Source organism: Schizophyllum commune, assembly GCF_000143185.2.
Source record: "Schizophyllum commune H4-8 unplaced genomic scaffold SCHCOscaffold_1, whole genome shotgun sequence".
NCBI lineage: Eukaryota > Fungi > Basidiomycota > Agaricomycetes > Agaricales > Schizophyllaceae > Schizophyllum > Schizophyllum commune.
This window is the reverse complement of record NW_026089538.1, coordinates 2,567,021-2,594,769: the sequence shown is the minus strand read 5'-3', so window position 1 is coordinate 2,594,769 and position 27,749 is coordinate 2,567,021. Positions and strand designations below refer to the sequence as shown.

General features: G+C 58.1%; 11 protein-coding genes and 2 non-coding genes across 13 annotated transcripts; 5 read left to right on the top strand and 8 right to left on the bottom strand.

The window, feature by feature from the left end:
- Positions 1-57: 57 nt before the first annotated feature.
- Positions 58-6,615, bottom strand: SCHCODRAFT_014208 (ARM repeat-containing protein; the record flags this gene model as incomplete). Its single annotated transcript, XM_003035827.1, has 7 exons — positions 58-296; positions 348-507; positions 557-2,147; positions 2,201-4,152; positions 4,216-4,868; positions 4,939-5,366; positions 5,411-6,615. The coding sequence occupies 7 exons, from the start codon at positions 6,613-6,615 to the stop codon at positions 58-60; spliced, it is 6,228 nt and encodes a 2,075-aa protein (XP_003035873.1).
- A 1,350-nt stretch (positions 6,616-7,965) lies between these two features.
- On the bottom strand, positions 7,966-8,865 carry SCHCODRAFT_02458379 (uncharacterized protein; the record flags this gene model as incomplete). The annotated part of the gene is made up of 3 exons (XM_050342591.1): positions 7,966-8,121; positions 8,172-8,529; positions 8,579-8,865. Coding segments are annotated over 3 exons (801 nt in total), but the record flags the coding sequence as incomplete, so codon positions are not given.
- Positions 8,866-9,096: 231 nt separating this feature from the next.
- On the bottom strand, positions 9,097-9,185 carry SCHCODRAFT_t2. Its single transcript has one exon. It is a non-coding gene; the product is annotated as a tRNA-Asp (tRNA).
- Positions 9,186-9,285: 100 nt separating this feature from the next.
- SCHCODRAFT_02606973 (NAD(P)-binding protein) lies at positions 9,286-11,003 on the bottom strand. The gene is made up of 8 exons (XM_003035828.3): positions 10,582-11,003; positions 10,336-10,517; positions 10,184-10,278; positions 10,068-10,129; positions 9,924-10,014; positions 9,637-9,866; positions 9,523-9,587; positions 9,286-9,469 (listed from the first exon to the last, which is right to left on the bottom strand). The coding sequence occupies exons 1-8, from the start codon at positions 10,622-10,624 to the stop codon at positions 9,335-9,337; spliced, it is 903 nt and encodes a 300-aa protein (XP_003035874.1). The 5' UTR covers positions 10,625-11,003; the 3' UTR covers positions 9,286-9,334.
- Positions 11,004-12,178: 1,175 nt separating this feature from the next.
- On the bottom strand, positions 12,179-13,457 carry SCHCODRAFT_02595831 (NAD(P)-binding protein; the record flags this gene model as incomplete). Its single annotated transcript, XM_003035829.1, has 6 exons — positions 12,179-12,327; positions 12,527-12,649; positions 12,770-12,860; positions 13,054-13,134; positions 13,180-13,361; positions 13,415-13,457. 6 exons carry the CDS (start codon positions 13,455-13,457, stop codon positions 12,179-12,181), a joined length of 669 nt encoding a protein of 222 aa, XP_003035875.1.
- Positions 13,458-13,755: 298 nt separating this feature from the next.
- On the bottom strand, positions 13,756-15,281 carry SCHCODRAFT_02562181 (NmrA-domain-containing protein). The gene is made up of 7 exons (XM_003035830.2): positions 15,217-15,281; positions 14,958-15,139; positions 14,814-14,908; positions 14,696-14,757; positions 14,554-14,644; positions 14,238-14,470; positions 13,756-14,179 (listed from the first exon to the last, which is right to left on the bottom strand). Exons 1-7 carry the CDS (start codon positions 15,257-15,259, stop codon positions 13,980-13,982), a joined length of 906 nt encoding a protein of 301 aa, XP_003035876.1. The 5' UTR covers positions 15,260-15,281; the 3' UTR covers positions 13,756-13,979.
- A 461-nt stretch (positions 15,282-15,742) lies between these two features.
- Positions 15,743-17,454, bottom strand: SCHCODRAFT_02562180 (uncharacterized protein; the record flags this gene model as incomplete). Its single annotated transcript, XM_003035831.2, has 3 exons — positions 17,037-17,454; positions 15,960-16,640; positions 15,743-15,807 (listed from the first exon to the last, which is right to left on the bottom strand). The coding sequence occupies exons 1-3, from the start codon at positions 17,374-17,376 to the stop codon at positions 15,743-15,745; spliced, it is 1,086 nt and encodes a 361-aa protein (XP_003035877.1). The 5' UTR covers positions 17,377-17,454.
- An 836-nt stretch (positions 17,455-18,290) lies between these two features.
- SCHCODRAFT_02606962 (FAD/NAD(P)-binding domain-containing protein) lies at positions 18,291-20,451 on the top strand. Its single transcript, XM_050344241.1, has 8 exons — positions 18,291-18,603; positions 18,662-18,870; positions 18,931-18,999; positions 19,054-19,424; positions 19,479-19,676; positions 19,738-19,827; positions 19,884-19,934; positions 19,990-20,451. The coding sequence occupies exons 1-8, from the start codon at positions 18,563-18,565 to the stop codon at positions 20,371-20,373; spliced, it is 1,413 nt and encodes a 470-aa protein (XP_050202963.1). The 5' UTR covers positions 18,291-18,562; the 3' UTR covers positions 20,374-20,451.
- A 405-nt stretch (positions 20,452-20,856) lies between these two features.
- Positions 20,857-21,894, bottom strand: SCHCODRAFT_02606955 (uncharacterized protein). Its single transcript, XM_050344240.1, has 2 exons — positions 21,865-21,894; positions 20,857-21,746 (listed from the first exon to the last, which is right to left on the bottom strand). Exon 2 carries the CDS (start codon positions 21,573-21,575, stop codon positions 21,105-21,107), a length of 471 nt encoding a protein of 156 aa, XP_050202962.1. The 5' UTR covers positions 21,576-21,746; positions 21,865-21,894; the 3' UTR covers positions 20,857-21,104.
- Positions 21,862-23,895, top strand: SCHCODRAFT_02606953 (aldehyde dehydrogenase). Its single transcript, XM_003035009.2, has 6 exons — positions 21,862-22,041; positions 22,188-22,506; positions 22,559-22,843; positions 22,895-23,058; positions 23,107-23,673; positions 23,726-23,895. The coding sequence occupies exons 1-6, from the start codon at positions 21,926-21,928 to the stop codon at positions 23,772-23,774; spliced, it is 1,500 nt and encodes a 499-aa protein (XP_003035055.1). The 5' UTR covers positions 21,862-21,925; the 3' UTR covers positions 23,775-23,895.
- A 160-nt stretch (positions 23,896-24,055) lies between these two features.
- On the top strand, positions 24,056-24,154 carry SCHCODRAFT_t15. The gene has a single exon. It is a non-coding gene; the product is annotated as a tRNA-Asp (tRNA).
- A 379-nt stretch (positions 24,155-24,533) lies between these two features.
- On the top strand, positions 24,534-25,463 carry SCHCODRAFT_02661640 (uncharacterized protein; the record flags this gene model as incomplete). Its single annotated transcript, XM_050346498.1, has 3 exons — positions 24,534-24,645; positions 24,701-24,760; positions 24,814-25,463. 3 exons carry the CDS (start codon positions 24,534-24,536, stop codon positions 25,461-25,463), a joined length of 822 nt encoding a protein of 273 aa, XP_050202961.1.
- Positions 25,464-25,689: 226 nt separating this feature from the next.
- On the top strand, positions 25,690-27,679 carry SCHCODRAFT_02606945 (uncharacterized protein). Its single transcript, XM_050344239.1, has 9 exons — positions 25,690-26,001; positions 26,056-26,092; positions 26,146-26,161; positions 26,215-26,260; positions 26,320-26,469; positions 26,524-26,884; positions 26,942-27,166; positions 27,229-27,421; positions 27,473-27,679. The coding sequence occupies exons 1-9, from the start codon at positions 25,910-25,912 to the stop codon at positions 27,616-27,618; spliced, it is 1,266 nt and encodes a 421-aa protein (XP_050202960.1). The 5' UTR covers positions 25,690-25,909; the 3' UTR covers positions 27,619-27,679.
- The last annotated feature ends 70 nt before the right edge of the window (positions 27,680-27,749 follow it).

Below are 27,749 nucleotides of genomic sequence, written 5' to 3'. Positions count from 1 at the left end.
ACGATTATCCCTATGAAAGGGTCAATATTGAAAGAGCGCAAAATATCTAGACGAGACTCACGCAAATGCCGCATTCTTCCGCTTCCTACTTTCCTTCTTTGACTCGTTCTTCTTCGTCTTGCGCTTCGCAGCCTGCTCCGGATTTGTCGCGGCAAGCAGGGTGCGCTTGATCTTGCGCTCCTGCTGCACGCCACGCACATTCTCCCGGATCTTCGAGTACACGGCAGTGAAAGCAGTGGGAGCGACCTTGGACTGGACGAGGGACTGGACCTCAGTCGCAAGGGTCTTCAGCTCGTCTGATTGATGTTAGCCTGGACTGACGCTCAGAGCCGGGAAGAAGAACGTACCCATCTGCGGATCCCTGATGCCCTCGTCTTGTGTAATGCGATACAAGGGGTTGAGTATGTGGGGTAGGAAGCGCTCCAAACGCGACGGTTCAAGGTGCGTGGTCATGGCGGCGAACCACTGGAGAATTGACTGCAACTGGAGATACCACTTAGGATGGCTCTATATGGGCGTCAGTACATGTCTCATGGAAAGGAAGGAGAAGACACACCGTCCTCGCAGAAGCACTGCTATGGGCAATCAAGGAAGATCGGGCTTGATAGGATAACTTGGAAAACAACCAAGGCAGCGGCGCGTGCTCCACCTTTTCAGCTTCTTCCGCCTCCTCTTCATCTGTCTCATCCCCGTCATCTTCGCCCGCGCCCTGCTCCAAGCCAGAGCCATTCTCTCGCAAGAGAAGGTTGAAGCACTTTGCAGCGTACAGGAGGTTCTTGACGATCTGCAGGGCATGCGCATCATCCAGATTGCCGCTCTTGAGCTGCAGACAAAGCAGGCGGGCGACCTCCTGCATGCCTTCGAGGGATAGGGGAGCGTCTGTTGTGACCCGGCCATCTGCGAGCGGCGAAGGCGAGGCTGGTGGCGCGGCGGCGTAAAGTATACCAAGCAATCGGCAAGCGGCCATGCGAACCCACGAGTGAGGAAAGAGGAGATGTTCTACGACGGGCGTCCAGGAGACGCCTTCGTCGTCCTGTAGCAGGTCTGGGAACTCGCGCAGCAGCTTGGAGAAGAGGGTCATAGCATGGTACGGGACCTGCCACTCGGCGGTGATGGTCGTCGAGTCCTGGTCTGCGTCTTGCAGTAGGTTAGCACTGTGCTCCATAGCCTGGTTGCCATCTTGAAGCATAGTTTTCAAGTGAGGGCGAGCTTCAGCATGCAGAACCTCCACCATTAGACCATAGACCTGCATTGCGACGCGCACAAGCGAGGGGCGTTCCAGTTGTGTAGCCCATGCGTGAACGTGAGTGATCATCGTTTGGCGCCCTCCTTCGTCCAGTCTCCCAAGTAATGCCTTGACCAATCCCGCAGCTCCCTCCCGACATTTCGCGCTCTCGTCGTTTGCGATGACCATGACAAGCGCGACGAAGAGCAATTCCGCATATTCGCGCACAAGTCCCAGTTGGAACTTGGCCACCACCGCGCCGAGTAGCTCGAGTACGGACAGGCGACCGCTCTCGTGGACGTAGCTGAGATTCTTGGCGAGAAAGGCCATGGTGTTCTTCAACCGACCCTTGCCCTGGGGGTAATCAAGCAAGAATTGCAGCACTACGCCACGGCAGGCTTCCCGGACCTGCGGCGCCTGAGATGTGATCATAACCTCGCTGACGCGCTGCATCTGGTCGTATAGTTCGGGAACAACGAAGCGTCTTGCCACAACCGCGCGTAGCATGGCGAATACGGCGCCCTGGCGCTCTGGTTCCTCCAGGTCCGGAGCGATGAGTTCGAGCAGGAAGGCGAGGTCCTGTTCCTGCATCGTCGCACCGGGGCTGTCGCGCATGATGGTGCTGAGTGAGCGAAGGGCTGTCTGGGCGACATCGGATTCTGTTGTCCCGAGATTCTTCAGGATGTCGAGCATTTGGCGAGTGTAGACAGGGAGAGATTTGGGAAGGGAAGGAAGAGGGCACTTGGTGAGGCCCGTAGCGGCCTTCATGCCGGCTAAAAGCACGTTGGCGCTGGTAGAATAGAGGGTATTGCCAACGGCAGGTATAATGGCGTCCAGGCGTGCGACCGTATCCTTGTCCTGAAGATCAAAGCGGTTGCGCCGAAGTGCTGTCTGTAGAAGGTCCAAACCGAAGGCCACAAACCTGACGAGCCCGGTAAGTTGTGCCATCAAAGCACGGAGCGCAAGCGGACTAACCTGAAAGAATTGCTGGCGTAGTGATCTTCGGCCTTCTCCATCTGGCGCTTAACTTGGACGATAGCATCACCCATCGCTTTCCTGGACTTCTTGGTGGGAGCGTCCTTCAAGAACTTCGCATTCTGGCTGATGAGCGTATGACAGAGCACAAGTAGCTCTGGTGGCGTCAGCTGCTTGTTTGCGTTCAAGCCAACAGCAACCCGGCGCAACACGTCGTCCACTTGCTGCAGTGACCGTGCGTTCGCAGTTTCGTGCAGGATGCTACGCACAGGCCCTAGGACTGTGCTAACAGCGCCAGGAGAAACATGCTGGGCGAGAAGGGCAAAAGCGTCCAGGCCCTTGCTCGCCGACCCTTTCACCTCGCGCATCTTCGTGCGGAAGCCATCGGACTCGACGTCCTTCCCAGACGTCCCAAAGATGACCTCCGCGGCGATGTGCGCCACGTCTGCCGCCACCGAGTCCACATTGGTGAACTCCGCTCGGGCGCAGACATGAACGAGCAGAGCATGTACAACGTATGCAAGCGTGTGAAGCTGCGGGCCTCGCCTGAGCGCCTCGCGAAGCTCGCGCACGGCCAGCGGCAGTCCTGGAGGGCCCAGCTGAGTGACGATCTTGATGAGTGCATCCCGGGCGGCATCGCGTGTATCCTGCGACTTGCTGCGGAAGACCTGGCTGAGCACGGTGAGCAGTCGCGATATCTGAGCGTCGCGTTTCTCGGTAGGTAGATGCGCAGCGACGGCAGCGATGCCGGGCGCAATCGGCAAACGAGCGCCGTCTTCCGTTGTCGCATGCCGATTCTCAAGATGGTCGATGAGAGCAGGGAGGAGCTTGGCATTGACGATGTCCGCGATACGAGCCCGCTTTTGACGTGCGACTTCGGTTTCTGTCGCCACGTCCGGATCACCCTTCTCCTCATCTTCGCCCTCCGGTGCCGCCTCAACGTCTTCGACGTCCTCGTCCATGGGAAAATGGAATGCATCGAGCACAGCGACAAGAGCACGGATGTAAACCTTGTCTGCGGCGTCTTTGCCCTCCGTCGCGCGCGCTTGCCGCATATGGGTCAGGACGAGCCCATAGTACGCGCCCCAAGCTAAGTGCCGAGCCATGCGCCCTGTACACAAGATCGCGTCGTTCACAACATGGTGATCCACACCCTGACCAGTAGGCACGATGAAGTGCGCCACCAGGGGAACGAACATTTCGGCAAGCGTACCACTGCGCAAAGGACAGACGCCGTCCTCGCCGCCATCGCAGTAGTCTGCCAGGCGTCGGAGTGCGCGCGCGCGTCGATGTGTTTGCACGTGCAAGAGGTTGTTGAAGAAGCTGGCCTCAGCATCGCCCCCTGCGCGCAAACCCGTCATCTCGCCGAGGGCAGGGACGACTTTGACAAGGGCAGGAACACTTTCTGCGCGGTCGACTGCATAGGAGAGCAAGCCGAGCAGCTCGCCACGCACAGCATCAGAGCGGGTGCGCAGGCCGTTGCGGATGCCCGGATAGAAGACCTTCTTGAAGATAGTCTGGAATGCTGGAGCAGTCGGGGACTCCTCGTTAACGATCTCCGCTGCTGTTGCGTCGATGAATCGCTGGAGCACTTGGGCGGTACTTGTGCGCATCGCCAGTTCCTCCGGATCCTGTATCGCTTGGAACAGATGATGTAGGACAGGCGTCCACTCCCGCGCACTAAGCGTCTTCCATCCAGTCTCACCAAGCGCACCGAGTGCGGTCAGCCGAGCATCGACGTCAGGCTCGTCAACGCGACGCTTGGAATAGGCGTTCAACTGCGTGAGTGCTTGGCTGATGGAGGCAAGGCTTGTATCGCGCGCAGCGAGGGTGGAAAAGGCTTCGACAAGGGCGATACGAGCAGCACGAGAACGAAGGGATTGGAACAGCGGCGCCAAGGCAGAAAAGGCAGCATCCAGAAGGGGTGTCGAGCTTCCCGATTCCTTGCTTTTCTCCCCGTCCTGATCGACATCCATGTCCCCATCGCCCCCTGCGACTGCCAGAGCATCGCGCACAACCCGCAGCAAGTCTGCCTTGACGCGCTCCGGAACCTGCTTCGTTGGCATGCGAAGTAGGGGGAATGTGAGGCGAGCGAGGGCATCAGCCTGGGATCCTGGTGCGCAATAACGAGAGACAGCAGCGAGGATGCGAATGCGGCGTGCGAGGAGCGCGTCGGCAGCGTGCTTGTCATTGATGGGCTTAGACGTCGGCGTTGTGTTATTCTTCTCCTGCTTCGGCTCGTTCCTTGTGTCCGCCATCCCAGCAAGGCTTTCCAACAGAAGATGCATGTAAGGCATGAGCACATCGCGCTTGACGACCAAAGCACCTTCGGCGGCCTCGTCTTCGTCGCTCTCGGCGAGACTGAGCAGACCCTCAATGACGTCGAAGACACGAAGGACGACGGAGAACTTGACTGCTGGCGCGACGAGCAAAGCGAGAAGTTGGCGGAGTGGTGTCTCCTCGGTAGTAAGCACGTCCTGGAGGCCACGTCCGACAAGCCACCCAACCCATTCTTTGCGGCCTGCCCAGGCGCCCAGAATGTCGATGAGCGCGCCAGGAGCCTGCGTGCCCTCTGATGGTAGACGCGAGATACGCGAGCCGAGTAGAACCGGGTAAGCCGCACGCACAGCAGTCGATAGGGCGGGTGTGGTATCGGGAGTGCTGGGATCTGTGGCAAAAGGTCAGCCGAACAGCAGCGAGTCAAACTAAACCGGCGATGGCTATGGATGGACACGTACCATCACCAAAGGCCGCTGCGACTTGAAAGAATTGCGCGAGCCGGCGAAGCGAAAGCGCACGAACGTTGCGGGCAGCAGCGCGAGCTGTCTTGCCGTCATGCTTAGTGCTCCTGCTCGATGTGGACTTCGACTTGGGAGCACTGTCCTGAACTACCTCTTCGAGAGTTGCTTCGGCCTCTTCCCCTTCCTTGGCCTCGACCTCCTCCTCGACGGCATCTACTTCACCGTCCTCAGCCTTCGTGCTCAACAGCCTCCGCTCCGCGTCACCACCCAGCTTGACCACGACGTCCAGAAGTGCAGGCCAGTGAGGTACGAGTCTCGCGCCCAGCTGGGTCAGCACATCGCCGAGCAACGTCAAGAAGCCCGCCGCGCGCTTGTCCTGCGCAGCACGGTCGCTATCAATCGGCTCCGTCGGGGCCCTGTAAGAGCTAGTGAGCGCATATCGTGAGAGAGTAAGCGGAGGTAGACTTACCCCTCGCTCCATCCTCTCTCGACCTCCTTCACCATTAGCCCAACCAGCAGACCTCGCCCTCTCGCTGGCAGAGCACCGAGAAGAGCGGCAGGCCGGCGCCCCTTTGCTCGTAATCGGCCAAAGAGGACGCGCACAAGCAACGGCGTGAACGCCACACGCCCCGGTGTATCCTTCGGCGGCAGACGCGCGACGACGGATGTGTCGACCTCGAGTCCGCTACTTGGGTCGTCCTCATCTTCATCAGCGCCAGAGCTCAAGCTCGCCAGCTCATCCCTCGCTCGCGTATCGTCCAAGAGCGCGCGAAGAGAAGCAACCCAGGCCGTGCATTCGTCATTGCCCCTGTTCTTTCCGCTTGCTGCTCCTGTCTTCTGCTCCCCTTTCCCCTTTTTGTTCCCTCCCTTCTTGCCCGACCGGTCGTCCTCCGCGCCTTCGTCGATGCCTCGGACACCCCAGAACGCCGCTAACGCGTCTAGTGCAGCGACCTGAAGCGCTGTATCCGGCCGTGCGAGTGCGTCGGCGAGAGCAGCGTAGACAACGTCAGCCGTGGGTAATGAGCGCGGTGCAGGACATGCAGCGATCAGGCGAAGCCACGCGAGGAGTACGGGGCGAGGAGGAGGCGTGGCCGAGGGGCCTACGCGCGAGAGGAAGGCTTTGACAATGGCACGTCCGCGAGGCGAGATCGTGCTTGGGAGACGCGCAAGTACGCCGAGGAGCTGCTCCTCGTGCGCGCGTGGGTCGAAGCGGCGTACGTCGTCGTCCTCGGTAGTCGGAGGACCCTGCTCATCATGCGCGGCCGCTCGTCTCGCAGCAACACGCAGCCAATGAGCGGCGGGGTCGCGCCAGGTGCGTTCCTCTTCGGAGTCATTCTCAGCATCAAGGGCCGAGGGGTGCTCCTCAGGGACATCGGCCTCCATCATGGGGAAGCTGGATGCCTGAGCTTCATCGCTAACTTGCGTGTTGTCGACCTCGTCCGCGGAGACGTGTGCTTCGATGGCTTGCCAGACGCTGTCTCCAGCTACCACTTCCGCTCTGCTGGCTAAAGTAACTAACGCATTGCCTGCAGGCTTCCATAGCGGGCGAAGGGGTACAGCAAACTGACCTAAAAAGTGATGTATGTCAGCAGGTAGTCCAGATGTGAAAAGAGATGGAAGCCGTACCGATAAGCCACGCAGTCGCAAGCCTGGCTGGGGACCACTTCTCTTCATTGTCCTCAACCTCCTCGTTCACTTCTACACCCTCGCCTAGCTTGCCTGTTCGCAGGACACGTTCGCGAACGCCTGCTACGCCAGGCTCGACGCGCTCGGCCGTCAAGCAAAGTTGGATGGCATCGGCGAATGGGGTGGAAGGCGGCTAAAGGTAGCGTTCAGTGACTGTTCGCTTATATGATGATAGAAAAGACGCACCACAAGCACGGTCAACAACCTCAAGGTACCCAGACGTCGTGCACGCGAAGGACTCCGCAAAGCGTCCAGAACGCCGTCGGTAAGCTGAGCAGCATCCTTTGCGCCGTCCTCCGCCTTCGCAGCCTTCGTCGAACCCAGCTTCGCCACGCCCTCGACTACCCTCGCGGCCCCACTGAGCACCGCACCACATTCCGACCACCTGGCGAGCGCCGCGCGCGCCCAAAGGCGAAGAGAGATGTCGGAAGCCCACTTGCTGCTGGCGTCCTTTTTCTTGTTGTCTGCCTTCCCGTCGCGAGCCAGCCGGTCGGCGATGGCGTGTAGGGCGGCCCCTAGCATGGTGATGCGGGTCGTGTCCTTGGTATCTGTTGCTTCGTCGAGGAGGAGCTTGCTGGCGCTGTCGATGAGGGCTTTGATGGGTGCCGTGTCGGGTGAGAGGAGCGCGATGGCGAGGGTGTCGGGCCAGGGCAAGGCTGCGCGCGTGAGTTCTTCCCGATCTTGACTTTGCAGCACGACAACCTTCTCCTCCGCCCAAGTGGCCACTGCGCGGGCCGCAACCACATCGAGAGCCGCAGAACGCAGTTTGGGGACCTTGCTTGAGCTTCCAGCGTTCTCGTCTTCGTCATCATCTACCTCCTCCTGGTCCTTGGTGTCTTCGGAGTCGGTCCCAACGGCCTTCCCTCGTGCCATCGCGCCCAATAAGCGCACACCATCCTCGCAGCCGAGCAACTGAGGCACACGCTTGAGCACGCCAGGGAGTGCGGCCTTCCACACGCCTTGCGCAGACGGAGCCCGAGCATGTAAGACGGCGTGTATCTGCGCGGCGAGCGAGATCGGGAGGGACCATGTAGAAGCGAGCAGCGATGAAGCTGCTACGTCTAGCGTGCCCGATGGTGAAGAAAGGAGGAGCGCAGGGACGATACGACGGATGGTGGTGTCGAGCACGGGTGTGGGGTGCGTAGAGAGGTGCGCGATGAGTTTTGTTGCGGAGGTGACGAGGGATGCGCGCTCGGTAGGTGGTAGGCGGGAGCCGCCGCGGACTGCGGCGACGAGGAAGGCGGGATCGAGCGCGCGGGCTAGGGTAAGCGCGTCGATCGAGGTATCATTGGCAGTGAATGCGTTCACCGCCTTCGTCGCAGTGTCTGCTGCTACGTGAGCGACGGCGGCGTATGCATCTGCGCGTGCGACATGGTGCGCAAGCGCAGTGAACGTGCGGCGGAGGAGGCGGAGGCATCCTGATCCAGCAACATGCACGTCCACGACTGCAGCGAGTAGACGTGGGGTTGCGGTATGTAGAGATTGAGCGACGTTCTATGATGGTAATAAGCTCCCTGCGACGAAAGTAGGAGATGTTGACGCACCTTGCACGCGCTGACAAGCGCCCATGCCGCGAAGAGATCAATCTCGTCCTCTGCGGCGGCTAGCAGCGCCGGGGCAGCCTGCATGTCTTTTCTTCTGAGCACAGAGGCCCATGCTTCTCCGAGTGCTCGTTGCAGTTCTGGCGGGGCTGCCTTCGCAGCAGCGACAACACGCTCATGGGTTGCTTGAAGCCCTTCGGGGGCAAGAAGTATGCGGAAGAGGCTCGTAAGCGCGGCGAGCAGATTGATGAGGGTATCCTTAGATGGGCGAAGTGGAAGAAGTCCGAGTGTTGCATCCAGCAGGAGTTCATACTTCCCCGCGACGGTCGTCCGCAAATCAGTGAGGAGGGGGGGAAGCAGCCTGGAGAATCATCAGCACACAAGACGTATAACGAGGGAACACCACGCACGCTAAAAGGACCCGATGGCCCTCATCGTCCGTCTCTTTCACATATTCCAGCCACGCATCAACCACTTCGTCCGCATTATGCACAAGCAGGGGAAGCGACGCCGCGAGGGGGGCGACCCGCTTCGCGAACGCGAGGAAGGACGGGGCAAGGTTCAGCTGCCGCCAGTGGTCGAGGGCGTCGGGGAATGTGGCATCCGACGCCGTGGGTCGCGGTGCGTGCACATCCTGCACGCTCTGTGCGTACGTCTCGTGTCTGAATCGCTTGCGGGGGCGCTCGGAGTCCTCCATCGTCGTCGCGGACAACGAGCAGAATATGGCTTGCTCGATCGCCGATCACGAATCAGTACGGCTCCCGGGCCGAATTTCACAGTTGAACCTCGGTGTTTACCGAGTATCCTGAGTTCTGCCCAAGCGCTGTCGCTTTCTCCACACATCAACATCCAGTAGAGAAAAGGGCTCGGCTAAACAGTCATGGTCAGGTTGTGAACGTGTGAAGCATTCGAAAGACACAAAAAGACGCTCCTCGGCGGGGAGTCGAACCCCGCTCTCCCGCGCAATTCGCGGAGACCCTTGACAGGCGGGTGTACTAGCCGATATACTACCGAGGACATGAATGAGTGGAAACCGGTGCATACCCACCTTCACTCTGAGTCTTGATCTCGACTTGTCCAGCTCATTCACGTTTAGATCAACGGTGATGATTCCATTCCTTCGACACATATTCTGCTTGTTGTACAAATACAATCGTTCTCAGCATTTACTCGCCCAGGTGCGGCTTCAGGACGGTCTTCGCGAAGTCCACCGCGGTGCCCATCTTCACGCCGAGCTTCTCGAGGCGGGTGTCGGGGACAGGCACGCCGGGGTACCATTCGTACTCGATAGTGAAGGCGTACTGGCGAACGTCAGTGACAGCACAATGTAAGAAGGACCAGAGATATCGCTCACCATGTCGTTGACCATAGGTATCTCACACTTCTCCAAGCATTTGACTTCGACGGGTTTACCCAAACCTACGCGCACCGTCGATCAGTGGTCAACGAGAGCAACGAGACCTCGCACCCTTCGCAAACTCGGCCGCAATCTCCTTCACTGTCGCGCGCGCCACGCCGAGGACAAAGGTCTGCCCAAGAACCTCGGTATTGCGCGTCTCGTACTGCTTGAAGAGCGCGGTGACCGCAGGCCCCATGTCGTGGCCGATCCACGTCCAGGAGAAGGTCATATCAGGCTTGCCATAGGAGTGCATCACATAGCCGGTGTCGGTCTTGGCAAAGGGCGGGAGGCCGAGGTGGCTACGCACAACAATGAATTGGTAGGATCTCATGATAAACAACAGACGGAGCACTTACTTGACCAATAAATTCTCAAGAAAACTGCCGGTTCCAATGCAGGCATAGGGAATGCCAGAGGCCTTCAGGTACGCCTGAATCTCAACTTTCTCTATAAAGGCGGGGAGTCAATGAGGAATTCGGACGAGACGGACAAGGAAGTACCTTCAGCGACAGACACGTTCGGGTACTTCCCATTGGAAAGGCCCTTGATACTCGGTAAGGTGCTGGGGAGAAAGAGATCAGTAAGCTAATAAACGCTAGACGTACAAAGCACGTACCTGAACACCAAAAACTTCACGCCAGCCGCCTTGCTCTCGTCGATGATGTTCGTGCCCTGCACAACCTCTGTCGTAGAGGTGAACGGCGCTGTGACCTGTAAGACCAAGGTCCTGTAGCTCCTTCTGATTTCGAATCCATGAAGAGGTGTTACCAGAAAGACGACCTCCGCGCCAGTCACGGCCTTCTTAACGGCCTCCTTGTCAGCCATATCGGCTTTGACGACCTCGGCGCCTTGCCCAGCCAGTTTCTTCGCGGCAGGCGAGTCGGGGTCGCGCGTAACAGCGCGAGGCTTGAAGGTGCCATCGGCGAGGAGGGCGCGGACGACGGAGGAGCCTGGAAGAACGGCGTCGAGGCCAGCCAGTAAATGGCATGTAGGGACAGCGGAACAAGCACTTACCCTGCTTTCCAGTGGCACCGAAGACGGTAGCGATGCGGGACATTGTTGGTTGTTGTTAGCGGAAAACGCGATGTCTGTTGGGTAGTGAAAGTGCTGCATTGGCCCCTTTATATACTCTCGCTGGACTGCTATATCCCAGAAAAGTATTGTAGAGCGTACCCGCGTACATTGGCCCGAGTGTGGCTGAGGGTCCGCTGGAGACTGGACTTCGGCCGGCATCGTCGTGAGACTTCGGAAGGTAGCCGTAGAAGAATGTCTTTGCCGCGAAGTGCCCACATGGCCGAGTTTTTCTGTCCATTTCGGACGGAGAGATCACCGTCGGTTGCCAGACCGATGCATGTATAAACGTCATGTTTAGGACAAGCAGTCAAGACTCAAGTGTAGATGATGATGTACTTGGAAGAATGCCGCGGCCTCTTTCCCCAGCATTCGAGGGATAGTGGCACCTTACAGTTGTTCTGCGTGCGACAGATAGTTTGTGAAAAATATCTGCAGCCTGAGGTGAATCGGCAAGCGATCCGAAGTTCAGGGCGCCTGCTGCGCGATTGACTTTGGCTTTGTTTGGCCCTTTGCCGCGTGCTCGCCATCTGCCCCGACAGGGACATATCCTCCCACGCCTGAAGCATGGACGCCACGTTGAGCATCTCCGCTGACCGCATGCGGCAACCTGGGAAAGCGGGAATGTGATCTTGTCCTCGACGTCCATCCCGTCCGACCTTCGGTCTCGTAACCACTCCGCACACTCTCGTCACTGGTGTCGAGCTTGGCATACTGCACAAAGAAGCATGTCTGTCTGCCAAGACAGAGAATCTCGAGGGAAGGCGTGACAGGGCTTCGGTGTGTGTGCTCGTCGTCGGGAATACGTGGTTCACCATAGCTTGGTCGCTCAGCGCATCCTTTAGCGCGATCGGACCGAACCAGAAGTATATGAGCCTAGACCTTCACAGCTATAAAGACATGCGATACAGCCACCGGCCAAGGGTATATATATTTGAGGACCAAGCCCTCCAATTCCCCATCATCCCTTCCCCCCTTCCTTCTTTCGCAAACGATGTCCAAAAGCAAATGCACGGAGTTCAGCCCCATCTAGCCACCGGAGTTGCGTGTCGACCTCACTGCCCGTGGGTGCATGGACGGCATAAGCGCCGGGGCGACAATGGACCACCTGTTCGGCTCGTGCGCTACTGGACGTCGTCTTTAAGACCGGCAACCGCTCTCCAACAGCATGATTCACTGTCGCGGGTTGCGTCTCCGACCCCACCAGCCCGCATTCGTGCAGGTGGGGCGCCGAGATGCGCGCGTACAATCATAGGCTCGGCACCATTTTTCTCGAGGGCAGCGGCCTTCGATTGTGCAAGTGCGTGCTCGGCTTAGGCCACATGCGGCACGCTTCCTGGCATGGCGACCCGGCGGGGGTCCTTGCGCGTTCGAACCGCGGCCTTGTCTTCCTACATAGATCACCTCGCCCAGCAAGCCTCCCAGGTATGATCCATAAGTACTCTGCCTAATTGTGCACTAACTAAGCTGATCTCACTCTACAGACGAAAATTATCAGCCTGAACTCTTTTGGGTTTTGCTTCTACAAATTGCAGACATTTCACGCCTGAACATAAGCTTTCAGCGTTGTGCACGCGAACTCCTCGATTGAGCCGACCTCGACTCCGAGTTTTGCGAGGCGGGGATCGGGAATTTCTACACCCGGGTACCACTCGAACTCGCTTGAAAACGCGTACTGGGCGACGTAAGCTGGAGCAACACGCTCAGATTTAGTGGTACGTTACCATGTCTTTTACCATCTGCACGGCACAAGTGGCCACGCATCTGACTTCGACGGGTTTTTCCAGACCTAAACTGCGATAAGCAGAGCTTCCGATGGCTGAGTCACGCCATGGCTTTCCTTTGGCAAGCTCCGCCGCGACTTCTTGGGCGCTAGCCCGGGCTACACCGAGCACGAAGGTCTGGCCAATGATCTCGGGCGAGCGTGCGTCGTACTGCTTCATGAGCGCCGTCACGGCGGGCCCCATGTCGCGGTCGATCCATGTCCAGGGGAGGACCATGTCGGGCTTCCCTAGGAGATACATCACATAGCCATGTTCCGTCTTTGAGAAGGGCGGGAGACCGACGTCGCTGGGACGCAAGGTGGGTGAGCACCTTGAGTGCAGAAGTGTCGAGGGGCGCGCGGACTTACCTTGCAAGAACGTTCTCGAGGAAGTTGCCCGTGGCGATACACGCATAGGGAAGGCCGGAAGATTCGAGGTATCTGTGGACTTCGGCTTTCTCTGCAGGTCACATAGTAAGTACCGGCCCTCTTTGTGACGCCGATCCAGTACCTTCAGCGGGTGTTATATTCGGGTATCTCCCGCCGGATAACGCTTTCAGACTCGGTAACGTGCTTGCAGATGCACGAGTCAGACTGCAGATGTATACGCACGACTGGTATTAGGGAGCGCACCTGAAGGCTAGGCAACGTACACCGGCCGCCTTGCTTGCATTGATTTTACTGATGCCTTGGTCAAGCTCGGAGAGGGCGGTGAATGGAATGGTAGGTGAACGCTCTAATCAGTATCATATCTGACAAGAAAACAATTCGAGGTCTACCGCAAACACGGCCTCGGCACCAGCAACAGCTCTCTCGACAGCCTCCTTGTCCCACATGTCGACCTGGACGACCTCGCAGCCCTGCTCGGCGACCCTACGTGCGGCGGGAAAGTTGACGTCTCGCGTGACACCGCGAGGGGTAAAGGTGCCGTCCGCAAGCAGGGCCCGCACGACGGAGGACCCTGCGTGTAGTATGATCAGTTGCATCGCAAGTGTGGAAGGTGGGAGTGCTCACCCTGTTTTCCGGTTGCGCCAAAGACGGTCGCGATACGCGCCATGGTGAAGGGTGACTTTGCTGCGGAAGATGAAGCTCGAACGACGGTCTTATATGCGGCTCAATTCTAGCGAGGCGCTCGCCGATGGCTTACGCCTACTCATTTTCAGCCTGGCGATGGGCTGACGGGCCTCTGGGAAGAGCGAGCTGGGACTGCTCGCCGAACGGCATGCCCAGGATCCCGGAATGTAGCCGCCACGAGGAACCTCTCTGATCGTCAAGGATTGTTGGTCTATGCAGTCCGCCTATCAAGCACTTAGCACGTCGCGGACGGGGTGCGTCGGTTGGGGGACCGGTGCGATGATGGGTCAGGTAATGATTTACGAAGATGCGCACAAACCCATGAACTCAGAGATGCCGATGTCGGTGGTCTCCGGTGTATTTCTTTCGAACCTCCCGGGTTGCTCGACTCGCCTGTGCTTTGCGAGGATTGTTGCAGCCATTCCATCGACAGGTCATGCACGTAGATCATCGCAGTCCGTGACTCTACATTAATCACTTTGCTACTTCTCTTTCAGATCACCACTTACGCCCCTACATGCGCCTTCAAGGTGGTACGCGCGAAGTCCTCGATGGTGCCAAGCTTCACGCCGAGTTTCTCCAGGCGAGGGTCGGGGAACTCGACACCGGGGTACCAGTCAAGCTCGGCCGCAGACGCGTACATCTCGTCGAAGGGCGCAAGTCCGATCTTCCCTTCGTACTTCAGCTCAACGGGAGCGCCGAGGCCTACACGCTTATCAGCTTTTGTTCACGCCTCTCTTGGTACTCAGACGCCAGCACTCACCCTTGCTCAGCTCCTTCACAATATCCTCCACCTTTGGGCGCGCAATTCCAATTACGAAGTTTTGGCCCAGCACCTCATCAGGGCGCGTGTTATACTGTTTCCCGAGGGTGACGAAGGTCTGTCCGAGGTCGTGCTGTATCCAGGAGACGGCGTATGCCATGCCGGGAAAGCCGAAGGCGTGGTAGACATAGCCGTGGTCGGTCTTCTCGAAGGTAGGCTGGCCTTTGCGGTTGCTGTGGCGAGCGGTGAGGATTGACGCGAGGGGAGACGGGGAAGAGGAGATGGTGAGGAGCAGGGTGAAGAATAAGCGACGTACACTTTCAGGAAGTTCTCAAGGAACCAGCCGGTGCTTATAGATGCGTATGGGAGGCCGGAGGCGTCGAGGTATTTCTGGATCTTCTGCTTGTCTGCGGGTTGATGTAAGGAGGGTATGAAGGATGCCGGACAAGCGAACTCACCGTCGAAGTGGAAGGCCTGTGTGTACTTCCCCTTTGACAGCTCGGTCAAGCTTGGCAGGGAGCTGTACGGCGAGTGATTAGTTCATGTAATTGTGGACCAGCAACAACCTGAGCTCACCTGAAGACCAGGAACTTCACGCCGACCTCCTTGCTGATGTCAATGACGTTCTTGCCTTGGTCGAACTCGCTGGTGGCCCCGAAGAGGAACGTGACCTGCAAAGTCGTCTGCGCCATGGAGGCTCCAACGCCGGATATAACCCACCAAGAACACGACCTCAGAGCCTGCGAGAGCTTTCTTCAACGACTCCCTGTCACCGGAATCGGCCTGGACGACCTCGGCGCCCAAGTCGACGAATTTCTTGGAAGACTCCGAGTTGGTGTTGCGCGTCACAACGCGGGGCTTGAAGGTGCCGTCTTTGAGGACGGCGTTGAGGACGGAAGAGCCTAGACAGCACCGGTGAGGTGTGTATTGCGCTAGTAGGACGAGCGGGAGGATTGTTCGAGTGTGAGTTGCCACCCACCTTGCTCGCCCGAAGCACCGAAGATAGTGGCGATGCGAGACATGTTGATGAGACTAGCTGGTGGGTGCGTGATTTCCTGCTTTGTTGAATGCTAGGTATGAAGAACGACGACAAGTGCGCCTTATATACCTGGGCCTCATCGGGTCTCCTCCTCCTACTTCAATTTTTCCACGCCACGGAAGGTATCCGCGGAATACGGTCGAAAGGGCGTTGTATGGCGCATTTCCCCCTCAAACATAGCGCGAGATCCGCTGAGTGTCGGAGGCGTTGTATAGAGGGGGAATGGGCAATGTATTTTTCTGGCAGAGATATTCGAAAGGGCAGGACCGAGGGCGTGCCACACAAGGTGATCAAAGGATCCTTTATGGCCACGGCGAGAAAAAACCGGTACCTTCGCAGTATTGTTGCGCATCCTTACGCGCAGGCGAAAGGAAGCCAGGGAGCAAGATTCATTATCATGTACGGGCCTGTCGTCCAAATGATCAACTAGCGGTGCGACCAAGACAGCGGAATAGTATACCTATAACTACAGTTCGTGACCCTTGCGTATCTCGACGATCGGTACTGTACAGTGCGACTGCATGACCCAGACTACAAGCAAAAAGTGTCTTAAAGCGTCACTATTATCGGTCAAGCTCACTCGCCGATACATTCCCAATCGACCCCAGTAGCATCCCGCACCCAGTAAGACGACGGCGCCAGCTTCACCTCCTCCAAAGAGGGGCAGTACCGCGTCCACGCACTCAGGAAGCCGCGCACCTGCGCGCGCGTGAAGACGCCGCGCTGCACTGGCTTCCACCTATTCTCGTTGTGCATATCGTCCGCGCGCGCAGCGTCCGTCGCATCCGCCGCGCCCCCCGCGCCCGGTAGCGGGAACACCTTCAGCACCCGCAGGCGCGGCATCCGCGGGATGAGCTGCGTCCCCAGCGACATCACGAACGTGTCCTTCGGGCACCCGCCGTGGTACCACACCTCCAGGCGCTCGAGGTCCGGGAGGAGCTGCGCGACGGCGTAGAGGATCTCCTCGTCCCACATGCGGAGCGCGATGCGCAGATCGGCGAGCGCGCGGGGGCAGGACTCGAGGAGGGCGATGGTGTTGGGGACGTGTGCGGCGTAAGCGGTGGTGTCGACGGTGCGCGTGCCGCTGTCGGGCAACACGGCGCGGGCGATGCCGGGTGCGCCTATGAATTTTCGCAGGCCCGGTATGGTGGCTGCTGTCATGCGGATTGCTGGGTCGGACGCTTCGACGCGGAGTGTGGCGATGTTGGGACGCGCGGCGAGGAAGAGGGGTAGGTTCCTCAGCTCCGTGCCAGCGCGCGCGTCGAGGACATATAGGGTCACATCGCGCAGCTGCGGCTGTATCGGTGCCCAGGGTGGTACAGATAGCGAGTCGTCCCAGTCTGCTTTGAGCTCCTCTAAACTCGCTAAGCGTGTCAGAAGCACAGGGTGCAATAGCTCCCCGAGCCCCTCATGAGCGCTTGGAGTCAGTCGATTGCGCCTGTAGACAAGTCGCTTGACTCGTATCGACGAAAGGACGTGCGCTTCTGACGGTGCGCCAGCAGGTACACGTAGCGGTGCGAGTGCGCACTGAATGACTTTGAGGGTCTCCAGGCGTGGAAGAGCAGAGAGAACGTTGTATACTGCTGGTGTGACAGTGGCGCGTATCAAGTGAACTGTCGAGAGATTGGGTAGATCGATTGCGCGCCCTAGAAGCGCGTCAAAGTCACTTGCACGCGCGACGTACGGTTCCGTCATCGAGACAAAGGACGACCCAGGGTTTTCCAGATCAAATGACCTTGTAAGTCGGAACTCCAACGTACGCACCCGGCGGCGCAAGTTGGGGTTCTCGTCGAGTACGCGTGCAACAGCCAAAGCGCGATATGTGCGTGTAAAGCGCAGATCTTCAAACATCGGCTCTAGAGCGAGCTGGCGGAAGAGGCGGCAGCTGCGGTATACAGATAGAAGGTCGGCGGAATTCCCCACTGCCTCGAATATTTGGATCCAGATTTCGTTGGGGAAGTCCCACAAGCGCCGCTGGGCGCCTGGGGTGAGAATGGAGAGCATGGCTGCCGTGCTATTATGGGCGTGGTGGGATGCAGGCTGGTGTGAGGCCGAGTTTCCTGTAGCGCCTGTAATGTTGTTCAAGTTGCCACTGGACATATCTGGGTGCGAAGGAAGTACGGGACAACCCACGTCGGTGGCAATGATGATGATCGCTGGAGGAAAGGTCCGGGATCCGGTCCGGGCGGCGTTCCGCGTGACGGTGACGCGTTTATCACACGCGCCACCTTTGACCTCCTTCGACCTTTACCGCCCCCTTTGCAGCCCTTGGACTACGGTCTTTATGAGTCGAAGTATCAAAGTGTCTCCAGGGCACACTCATGCCTTTGAGATCAAAGCCCAACAAAGGATAGAAGCAAAGGATTGGTTGGAGCTTTTTGGGCACGTCTGACTGGCTTGCCTCTTTTTCAGCATCCACTTGAATGGATCTCGGAAGGCAGCATCCGCGTTGGCTATGCGATGAATATTGATGCATTCTTGCATATTCGAAAGATATGCAGGAGTCGCTTACAGGTGCTGACTGACTAGTGTGGGCGCATCGCTCGGATATTGCCGAACTCTCTGATCCGTCCTGAATTTATGGCTCTTGTTCTCAACCCTTCTGTGACCCACTACTATCTGGACCCACATCTCATGCCTATCGCCGCAGCCATCCCCTTCTGGAACAAGAAGGACACGGCGACCTAGCGAAGTCCACCGGAGGTCGGTAGCTAAACTTGCTGAGATGAAGCCGCAATCCGCGCGCGAACGGAAGACTTCGAAGTTCTCTGGCTTTCGACACGCGCCCAACCCTGCTTTCTTTGGGTGAACTCTCGCTCGATGCAGCGAAACGTTCTCAGCGCTTTCAGTGTGGGTGTCCGAGAGAGCCCGTTCGTCCCTAATTCTGCCTTTCGGCGTAGCTTGTCTGTACGATGGCGGCCAGGTATAGGGTACGACGGGCTCGGTGCGGGTCAGAGTAACTCGTATGAGCCATTCACTTGATGTCTCTGGACGTCGTTGACGTCTATCGCTAGGCAGAAATTATCCGCCTTAGAGAGAGCCTACTCACCGTGCATTCGTAAAACAACGATGGGCGTCGTTCTATCCGTGAGCTTCGACCTTCGGGGCCGCAGATTCGTGTGAAGACGTTTGTCGTGCCCTCCCAATCTGCGTACTGTCGGAGAAGCGCCGTGGCGACCTACGTTGTCGAAGGCGCCCTATAAGAGGCTTGCCAGCGTCGCTACACCTCATCGTAGACCTCCTACACCCGACTACACTCACATTGCTAGTCCTCTCACCACACAACATGGCCGCCCAACCCTCTCGCAAGATCAACATCGCCGTCATGTACGTCTCTTCCCCCTTCCCTCAATATAACCCACCTAAACCTCCCTTCTTCCCCCAGCGGCGGCGGCATCGGCGGCCTCGCCCAGGTCCTCGCCCTCCAGCACTTCTGTGACATGTCCCAGCTGGACGTGCATATCTACGAGGCCGCTACGCACATCAACCAGATTGGCGCCGGCATCAATATCTGGGAGCGGGTGTGCGAGATGCTGGGCGAGATTGGACTGAAGGAGGATATTGCGCGGTTGTTACGGGAGAATGAGAACACTCGTGAGTGAGATTGTTTTATCGAGGATTGAGGGAGAGAGCAGACTGACAATCGCACGACAGCCTGGGTCTGCCGCAAGAGCGATGAGAAGGAAGGCGTACCGATTACCGAGATTGTTTTCGGGGAGGCAGGTAAGTATATGGGCTGCAGTGACTTCGACGCCACGGCGCTAACATCATCCCCAGGCCGCATGCTCCTCCTCCACCGCGCGGATGTCCAGGAGCTCTTCATGAAGCACCTCTCGCCCGAGGTCGAAATCCACCTCTCCCACCGCCTCGAGTCCTACTCCTACACCGACGCCCCCAATGAGCGCATCAAGCTGCATTTCAAAGGCGGCGACGAGGCGCGCTGTGACCTGCTCATCGCCGCGGACGGCGTGCATTCGGTCGTCCGGAAGCAGCTGCTTCCCGAGCTCGCTAAGGAGCTAGGCAATGAGGAGCTGAATGCCAGCGCGCAGCCGCTGTTCAGTGGGAGTAAGGTGTATCGGGATTTGGTTCCCTCTGAGGATCTGGCGAAGCTCTGGCCCGGACATCCAACGCTGGTGAAGCCGCATATTGTGCGTTGGGTGACTTCTTGTTGTTGTGCGATGCTTATACTGATATCCGGGTAGTACTGCGGCAAGAACAAGCACATCATCACCTACCCCATCCACCTGGGCGACAAGCACTTTGTCAACGTCGTCCCCTTTTACACCGACCCGTCGAAGGAGAACACGCCCTTCTCGGGGTCGCAGATCGGCCAGGCGACCACTGAGGAGGTCCTGAAGATGTACGAAGGGTGGGAGCCGGAGGTGCAGGCGTTGTTGGGGGTATGTGTGATCTTCCTTCTGTTTTCGAAAGCCACTTGCTTACTGAATTATCTGTTCGCAGTGCATGGCGAAGCCCTCCCATTGGGCTGTCCTTACGCTGAAGCCCTTCGAGACATGGGCGCACAACGGCGTCGTCTTGCTCGGAGATGCTGTACGTTTAGTCTCTTCGTCGCAATTCGCCGCGACTGAAGTAAAATCCCATTTCAGGCCCATGCCATGGTCCCCCACATCGGCGCCGGCGCCTGCGAGGCGATCGAGGTAATTATCCCATCCATTTTCCGTCCGCCGACATGTACTCAAATATCCAACCCAGGACGGCTACGTCCTCGCCCAGATCCTCGCTTATGCGCAGAAGAAGGGCCCCCTCGAGGCGCTGTCTGACGAGACGATGGACCTGTACAACCGCCTCCGCCCGCCCATCGCGAACTTTGTGCACGAGCGCGCGCGGCTGCAGGGTCTGTTTTACGAGTTTAATGAGGAGGGGGCGGATCTGTCGCTTGTGGAGGCTGGGTCGCCTTTCTACACCGAGAGCGCGGAGGGGGGCGAGGAGGGCAAGGATGGCGTGAATGGCAATTCGGAGGAGGCGAAGAGGCTGGCGAAGCTTGGGTACGGGATGCAGGATGGATATGTGTGGTGGAAGCATAGCATTGTGCGCGAGACGGATGCGGCAGTGAAGCGGGCTTTGGGGGAGGCGTAGGGGAAGCAAGGAGACCCCTTTACGAAGCTTTGAACTAGAAATACACTGTATTGCGTTCGATAGAGAATCATTCGTCATGCCTTCGCTAGAGTCAAGCCGGCCCTTATTGACGGACGTGCAAGGTACTGAGGAGCCTGTCAAGTACTAGCTCTATTGCAGGATTCTCGTCATATATCGGAGATACTGCCAGGCTAGGGGAGGCTAAGGAGTAGCCAACGGTGCTAGGCTACGATACGGCATCGTCATGGAAGAGGGTTACCTGCGATGCACCGCGTTAGCTGAGCTTGGCTTTTCGAAGTGAAAGCCCTAGCGCAGCCACACTTCGAGAACTCTTCCGGGGTGTCCCAAGCCAATTCTCGTGTCCGTCCACAATGGGGGATGACCTTGGCACTCACGAAGGAACTTCGACTTGTACAGCCGTTGTCCGGTAAGCCCCTGTCCGAGTCCGATCCTTCCTCACGAATGCTTTGAATACGGATCGATTATGGCTGAGAGACTGAGCACCCAGTCCGGTAAGTTGAAGTCAAGGGTGCGTACGTCAGATAATTCCGGTTCCGCGCCTGACCTGCTCACGGTCACGCGTCTGCTGCTAGTGCAAACCTCGAACATTGAAATCAGGTTCCAACGCCCTCCCGTCCGCCTTCGGGACGCCGTGTCCCTGAATTCAGCACCATTGTACGCGATTGGTGCGACCGCAGCACAGGCCGCTCCCCTCTGCTCAAGCGAGGACGCTAGACGCAGCGTCCATTGCGCCTCCCTCCGCTGACCTGCGCCACGGTGGTCATCAGCACCTCCTCTTCGCGTTGCCAGCCGAAGTGTGCCGTCGAGGGATATGGATAGGCCGGGAGGGCGGGGGCTGATTGCGCGGGGAGAGATAATTGTAATGTGCGGGGCGCCGAGGGGGACGTAGGTGATCGCGCGGGGTGAGACGAGTGTTGTGCGCGGGGAAGCGGGGTATGGATCGGGTGTCTTGGATTTTGGGCTGACAGGGAGGGCGCGCAGAGACTGAACGAGCGGGAATGGAGGATTTCGGGCGTAGTGCTCACGGGACGGAGGGAAGATGGACGCCACTGTGCGTTCGGGAAGCCGTACTCACGCGACACGTCATCCCACCGCTCAATTGATGGGGGAGGTTCCCGCACTGCACGAAGGCGCCCACAATTCGTCCTCTCCCGGTGCCAAGTTTGCGGATGTCGCGCCATCCTGGCGATAGCACGACCCGCTGCGTGGTGTCGACTTCCCGGATGCATGGGAGGCGCAGGAGGGCTGCACGGACTGCTGACTTGGCGCCTGACGGACATTGGCAATGTGATGACGGACCTTGAACGGACGACCCGTCGGCGTCCCACTCTCGCACGCCTCAGCAGATCAAGGTCAGCTGCCCCCACATCTCTGTCATCGATAGGCGCGTGTCCGAGTTAGATAGCGCGGGCCGGAGTCGCGGGAGGCGTCTTTATATACGGCCCCCCAGCCTGACCTCATCCTCCCAAGGGTTTCCTCTTCGTCGATCTTCACTCCTGCCCAAGCCCAACCACCACTTGCATCACTCACGATGACCTCCTTCTCCTACGAGTTCAAGACCCCCGCCTACACTGGCAAGGTCAACTTCCCCACTGGCGTCTTCATCGACGGCAAGTTCTCTGAGGGCTCGGGCAAGACCACGATCGAGTACGTGTCCCTGTACTACCTTCCCATCCTCAACGCATCGCCCCCCACCCATCGCACCGACCTCCCGAGTCCCCTCTCCCCAATGCGATCTCTACTCCCATCTTCGCCTCCTCTCTATCGCCAATTGGCCCTAACTGCTCCCCCAGCGTCATCAACCCTACCACGGGCAAGCTGATCACCTCTGTCGCCGAGGCTACCGCCGCGGATGTCGACAAGGCCGTCATCGCTGCCCAGAAGGCTTTCGACACGACCTGGGGCTTGAACGCCGCAGGCTCCCGTCGCTCGGAGCTGCTCTACAAGCTCGCGCTCCTCATGGAGCAGAACCTGGACGAGCTGTGCGCGCTTGAGGCGCTCGACAACGGCAAGACCTTCGGGTGGGCCAAGAACGTCGACGTCGCATTCGCTATTCAGACGATCAAGTACTTCGCCGGCTGGGCGGACAAGATCCACGGGAAGGTCATTGAGGTACGCATCGCCGTATCCCCCTTCTCGCGCGCCTGCTGATCGACGCTTGCAGACCGACGAGTCGAAGCTCACCTATACCCGCCACGAGCCGATCGGTGTCGTCGGCCAGATTATCCCCTGGAACTTCCCTCTCCTCATGTTTGCCTGGAAGATCGGCCCCGCGCTGGCGACGGGGAACACTGTCGTGCTCAAGCCCTCCGAGTTCACCCCGCTCACTGCCCTCCGCACCTGCACGCTCATCAACGAGGCCGGCTTCCCGCCTGGTGTCGTCAACCTCATCGTTGGCTACGGCCACACCGTCGGCGCGGCCATGAGCTCGCACATGGACATCCACAAGGTACGCGCAAGTGCCCCATACGGTGAGAGCTCTTGCTGACTACGACTGTAGCTCGCCTTCACTGGTAGCACGCTCGTCGGCCGTAAGATCATGGAGTCTGCGGCCAAGTCGAACTTGAAGACGGTCACTCTTGAACTCGGCGGCAAGTCCCCGAACATCATCTTCGACGACGCCGACCTCGAGCAGGCCGTCAACTGGGCTGCTCACGGCATCTTGTAAGTGGCATCCCTCCATGCCTTCATCAAATCCTGACGGCTTCTCAGCTGGAACCACGGTCAGGCATGCTGCGCCGGCTCCCGTATCTTCGTCCAGGCCGGCATCTACGACAAGTTCCTCGAGGCCTTCACTGCTCGCACGCGCGGCATCAAGGTCGGCGACCCCTTCGGCGACAACGTCGACCAGGGCCCGCAGGTCTCCCAGCAGCAGTACGACCGGATCATGTCCTACATCGACACGGGCAAGCAGGAGGGCGCGACCTGCCACATCGGCGGCAACCGCGTCGGCGACGAGGGCTACTTCATCGAGCCGACGATCTTCACGGACGTCAAGCCGGACATGACGATCGTGCGCGAGGAGATCTTCGGGCCCGTCGGCGTCGTGATCAAGTTCACGGACGAGGAGGATGTCATCCGCCAGGCGAACGACACGGTGTACGGTCTTGCAGCGGCGGTGTTCACGCAGGACATCAACCGCGCGATCGAGACCGCGCACAAGTTGCAGGCGGGCACGGCGTGGATCAACTGCTACAACCAGCTGCACGCGCAGGTGCCCTTCGGTGGCTTCAAGCAGTCGGGTATCGGCCGCGAGCTTGGCGAGTATGCGCTCGAGAAGTGAGTTCCTCCCTCTTCGTCGATCATGACATCGTCTGACGATACTGCCTAGCTACACGAATGTCAAGGCCGTTCACGTCAACTTGCGGCACAGGATGTAAGGCTCCTGGCCCAACTGCATCCTTCATGACTTGTTATCGGAGTAAGGGTAGTATCTATCAGCATTGTATCATAGTCGTGTCAGTCTTGAACTCGCACCAATTGCATTGAATTCGAAGCATCTTCATGTGTGCGTGTGAGATGGTCATTGAGATAAAAAGGAGACATAGGTAGAGTCAGTTCGAGCTGCTCGATGGAATCATTGCGAGCGAACTCAGTAAGAAGGCTAATATCGTGCCGACCTTTTCGCCCTATGGGTCACCAAACCCCTCCCTTCATCAAGTCCTCGGTAGTATATCGGCTAGTACACCCGCCTGTCATGCAGCGTCGGTTAGTGAACTTGTCTTCGCGGGAGAGCGGGGTTCGACTCCCCGCCGAGGAGGACATTTTTGACCAGAGGACCTTGGGGAGAAGTGGAGAAGTATGGAATCCACGTGGTCCATAACCCGTTTTGCTTCCGCCCATCGTGAGGGTCGCTGGTCACTAGCTCGCCCTCAAGGCCTCGTTGAGCAACGTCTTGGCTCTTTTTCACCTGCCTAAGTGCGCATACTTGACGCCCTCGCTGCTCAGTTCGTTCAATTCCGTCCAGATCAGCGTGGTCATTGAGGACTTTCATCAGGTGGGATCGGCGTCTATACCCTTTGACATTGTCGCCCAGATAGGTCCCAAGAGTGTAAGTGCTGTGCTAGTCTTCTCTTCATATCACAGGACTGATTTGTGGGTGCCAGGAAGTATCCGTGATAGGCGCCCGCAATACTAGGATGGAAGGCGCGGGCAAGCGAAAACGTGCCGATGCGGGGTCGCCACCGACGCCATCTTCGACGGGTGCACAACCAGAGGGGAAGCGGTCTCGGAGGGAGCGGAGGCCTTCAGGTGTGCTGTCTCTACATGTATGTGAGGGAGGTTGGCGCTGATGTGTGTTCTGCAGCGCGGTTTCTGGAACGGGATGTGGGGAACAGGGGAGCCTTTCAAAGGGGAGGGAAGCGGGGTGAGTGCGCAGTGCCAGCAACGGGAGTGTACTCATGATTGTCTTTTGTGCAGCCTCCAAAGGGCCAAAGGTCCCTCCGAAGAACGCCAGCACCACCGTCGACGACCTCATTCATCGTGAGAACGGTGCACCCTCCACGAAGCCCAAGATCGTCAGCCCTAAAGTCATTGAATATATCGACATTAGCGACGACGATGATGATTCACCGCCAACACAGCGAACTCCGCCAGCCCCTACGAACCGGGCTCAGATTGAGTGCATCGAAATCGACGATTCTGACGCGGAGGGCTCGTCCTGCGCTCTGTCGCCTACCTCTGCGCCAATGACTCCGGGAAATATGTCTAATCGCGACGTTCCCTGCTCTTTGCGCTCCGAAGAACCGCCTCCACCAGACCTTGACCCCGCGCCTTCTTCTGCTACAATCACCGTCGCTGGTCCCTCTGCTTCTTTGTCTTCAAGCTCCACGAGCACGGCACCTCCGCGCTTTAAGCATAAGGCCGACGCGCTGACAGCTGGAGTCATCGAACAACCTTCCCAATTCCTACGCGACGTTCAGTCTCTGTTAAAGGAACGTCACTCGCATAATCCGTCCAGCCAGATCGCCAGACAAGTGAACTATCACGACTTCAGCTCCAGCAACACACAACCTCCACCTCTATTTCAGTCATGGGTCGATAGACTAATCCAGAAATCCGGCTCATGAGTTGGCTTTGCACCTGACCGTTCCTCATTCCTGGTCTTCTGGTCGCTGCCATGTACCAAGTCGCATGTGATGCCTCATCTTGATCATACCTTGCCTCCTTCTGCGAGCGCGTTATCCGTCGACTGATAGCGCCTGCGAAGACAAATAACGGCGCCTGTCTCGTCGACCATAAAGCCTTCCGAATCGGGAACAATAGATCATGTGCCTGGATATACTTCCGCGGCGGGCCGGAACGCGCGGGAGCGGGACTCCCTTCGGCGCCGGCGTGCAGGGGATCGGCCTCCAAGTCCTATCGCAGACGACTCTCAGGAGGAACCCAACCCCTTTCTTGTAGACGAAGCTTCTTGCTTTTTTCTTCCCTCCTCCCTTCTTGATCACCCTCACCTTACCCGACTTCCCCTCTACCTCGTCCTCGACTTCCCTTCACTTCGTTCCCAACGATCGTGATGGCTGCCTATACACAAAGCGAGGACATGCAAGCCGTGCAGTTTCACCCTCCGAAGTACGATGTTCGGGTCGAGAGGGTGGCGCTTCCGAGGTATCTGACAGCCAGTGGTGATATTAGGAAGAGTGACTGACCGGATCTGTACAGAATCGAACATCCTGATGATGCGATCGTAAAGATCAAGGTGTGTTGACGCATAGTCCATATCCGAAAAGGTGGCTCACCGCGCCATACCAGCTGGCTGGACTTTGCGGTAGGCTTGCAGCGCTGCTCACAACACGAGCTCAGAGCTGAGCGGTCACTTAGGCAGCGACCTACATACGTACCGAGGGACGGAGGTCGCGGACAGGGTGTATGCATTCTTCATCCTTGTGTACAGTGTGGAATCTTATGCCATTGCTGGATCCACAGGCATATTTGCGGACACGAATTCGTGGGCGAGGTGGTAGCTCTTGGCGATAGTTTTGGCAAGACCGTCGAGGGGCGCCCGAAGCTATATGAAAGCCTCAAAATCGGGGACAAGGTGGTCTCGCCGTTCACGACCAATTGTGGCGAGTGCTCGTACGTATGAGCAATAACGAGGATCATCCCTGCGCTAAGCGTCGTCCTTTGCAGCGTCTGCCGACTCGGCTTCACCTGCCGATGCAAGAACAGTCTCCTGTTTGGGTCGCCTGCACTGCAGGGCGCGCAAGCCCAGTACATTCGCGTTCCTCACGCTGGCGGCACCTTGTTCAATTTGAGCGATGCAGGGTTGACGGACGCGCAGAAGTCTATTGCGGACAGCTCGCTGATGCTCCTCGGCGATATCCTGCCGACTGGGATGTTTGCGGCTGCGCAGGCCTTAAACCACCCGAAGTTGCAGGCAGATCTGAGCGGCAAGCCATGGCCTGCGTGTTTGGAGGCGTCGGCGCCCGCGCAAAGGAATTTTACGAAGACGACGCTGAGCTTCGCCGTTATAGGGCTTGGTCCGGTCGGGGCGCGTACATTCCCAGACGACGTTTCGAAGAAGCGTAGAACTCATTATTTGATGCAGGTTTGTGCCGTCATTGCGCTGCTTGACATGCTAGTTCAGCGCGATGTTCCATACTTTGTCGTTGCTATCGATCCCAACCCTTTGCGAAGGCAGAAGATGGAAGCCATCCTTGCTGCCCTCGGACCAGATGGCAAGGGCAATGGTCGTGTCGTGGTTGAGTCCATCGACGGCGCCAAGGATCTGGTGCAGAAGGAGACCGAGACCGGATGTAGTGCTGTTCTCGAGGTAATGAACGCTTCCTATGTCGTGCTTGCATCAATCAGCACGAGTGCTGAACAGACTCTTAGATCGTCGGCAATACCTCAGCTTTGAAGCTCGCTTACGACCTCGTGCGACCGTTTGGTGTCATATCTTCCGTCGGAGTGCACTCGACGGCCACTTTGCCCCTCAACGGCGACGACTTATATAGCAAGAACCTGTCGATGGACTTCGGCAGATGCCCGGCGCGCGCTATGATCCCAATGGCGTTCGATCTTCTGGGTGAGTGATCTTGATTTCGGTCGGTTCGGGTGATACTGACAACTCCAACAGTCAAGCGACAGGATATCTTTGGGTCTGTAGGAAAGGAGGCGAGTCTGGTGGACAGTATCGTCGGCCTCAATGAAGCAGTCGAGAGCTATCAGAAGTTCGACAAGGGCGAGTCAGGTAAAATCCTGTTTGACCCCTGGAGGGAGTAATTTGTACGAACACTGCCTGTTTATTGTCGAAAATACCACGAAAAACAAAGTTGCTATGTCACTTTTGTCCTTAGAATGCCTGCACAAAGCCGGTGGCGTCGGCCATAAATGAGGCGTGACGGTTCGCGTTG

Coding starts and splice junctions, on each gene's coding strand:
- SCHCODRAFT_02606973 (XM_003035828.3), bottom strand. CDS start 10,624: ATGTCCCGCATCGCTACCGTCTTCGGTGCCACTGGAAAGCAGG. Junction 10,518..10,581: donor CGGTGCCACTGGAAAGCAGG/GTAAGTGCTTGT, acceptor CCGTTCTTCCAG/GCTCCTCCGTCGTCCGCGCC. Junction 9,470..9,522: donor TACCTATGGTCAACGACATG/GTGAGCGATATC, acceptor GACGTTCGCCAG/TACGCCTTCACTATCGAGTA.
- SCHCODRAFT_02562181 (XM_003035830.2), bottom strand. CDS start 15,259: ATGTCTCGCATCGCCACTATCTTCGGTGCTTCGGGCGAGCAAG. Junction 15,140..15,216: donor CGGTGCTTCGGGCGAGCAAG/GTGGGTGGCAAC, acceptor GGTGCTGTCTAG/GCTCTTCCGTCCTCAACGCC. Junction 14,909..14,957: donor GCTCTGAGGTCGTGTTCTTG/GTGGGTTATATC, acceptor ACGACTTTGCAG/GTCACGTTCCTCTTCGGGGC.
- SCHCODRAFT_02606962 (XM_050344241.1), top strand. CDS start 18,563: ATGGCCGCCCAACCCTCTCGCAAGATCAACATCGCCGTCAT. Junction 18,871..18,930: donor ACGGGAGAATGAGAACACTC/GTGAGTGAGATT, acceptor ATCGCACGACAG/CCTGGGTCTGCCGCAAGAGC. Junction 19,425..19,478: donor CGCTGGTGAAGCCGCATATT/GTGCGTTGGGTG, acceptor ATATCCGGGTAG/TACTGCGGCAAGAACAAGCA.
- SCHCODRAFT_02606955 (XM_050344240.1), bottom strand. CDS start 21,575: ATGGCGCGACATCCGCAAACTTGGCACCGGGAGAGGACGAATTGTGGG.
- SCHCODRAFT_02606953 (XM_003035009.2), top strand. CDS start 21,926: ATGACCTCCTTCTCCTACGAGTTCAAGACCCCCGCCTACACTGGCAAG. Junction 22,042..22,187: donor TCGGGCAAGACCACGATCGA/GTACGTGTCCCT, acceptor CTGCTCCCCCAG/CGTCATCAACCCTACCACGG. Junction 22,844..22,894: donor CGCACATGGACATCCACAAG/GTACGCGCAAGT, acceptor CTACGACTGTAG/CTCGCCTTCACTGGTAGCAC.
- SCHCODRAFT_02606945 (XM_050344239.1), top strand. CDS start 25,910: ATGGCTGCCTATACACAAAGCGAGGACATGCAAGCCGTGCAGTTTCAC. Junction 26,002..26,055: donor GAGAGGGTGGCGCTTCCGAG/GTATCTGACAGC, acceptor GGATCTGTACAG/AATCGAACATCCTGATGATG. Junction 26,261..26,319: donor ACGGAGGTCGCGGACAGGGT/GTATGCATTCTT, acceptor CTGGATCCACAG/GCATATTTGCGGACACGAAT.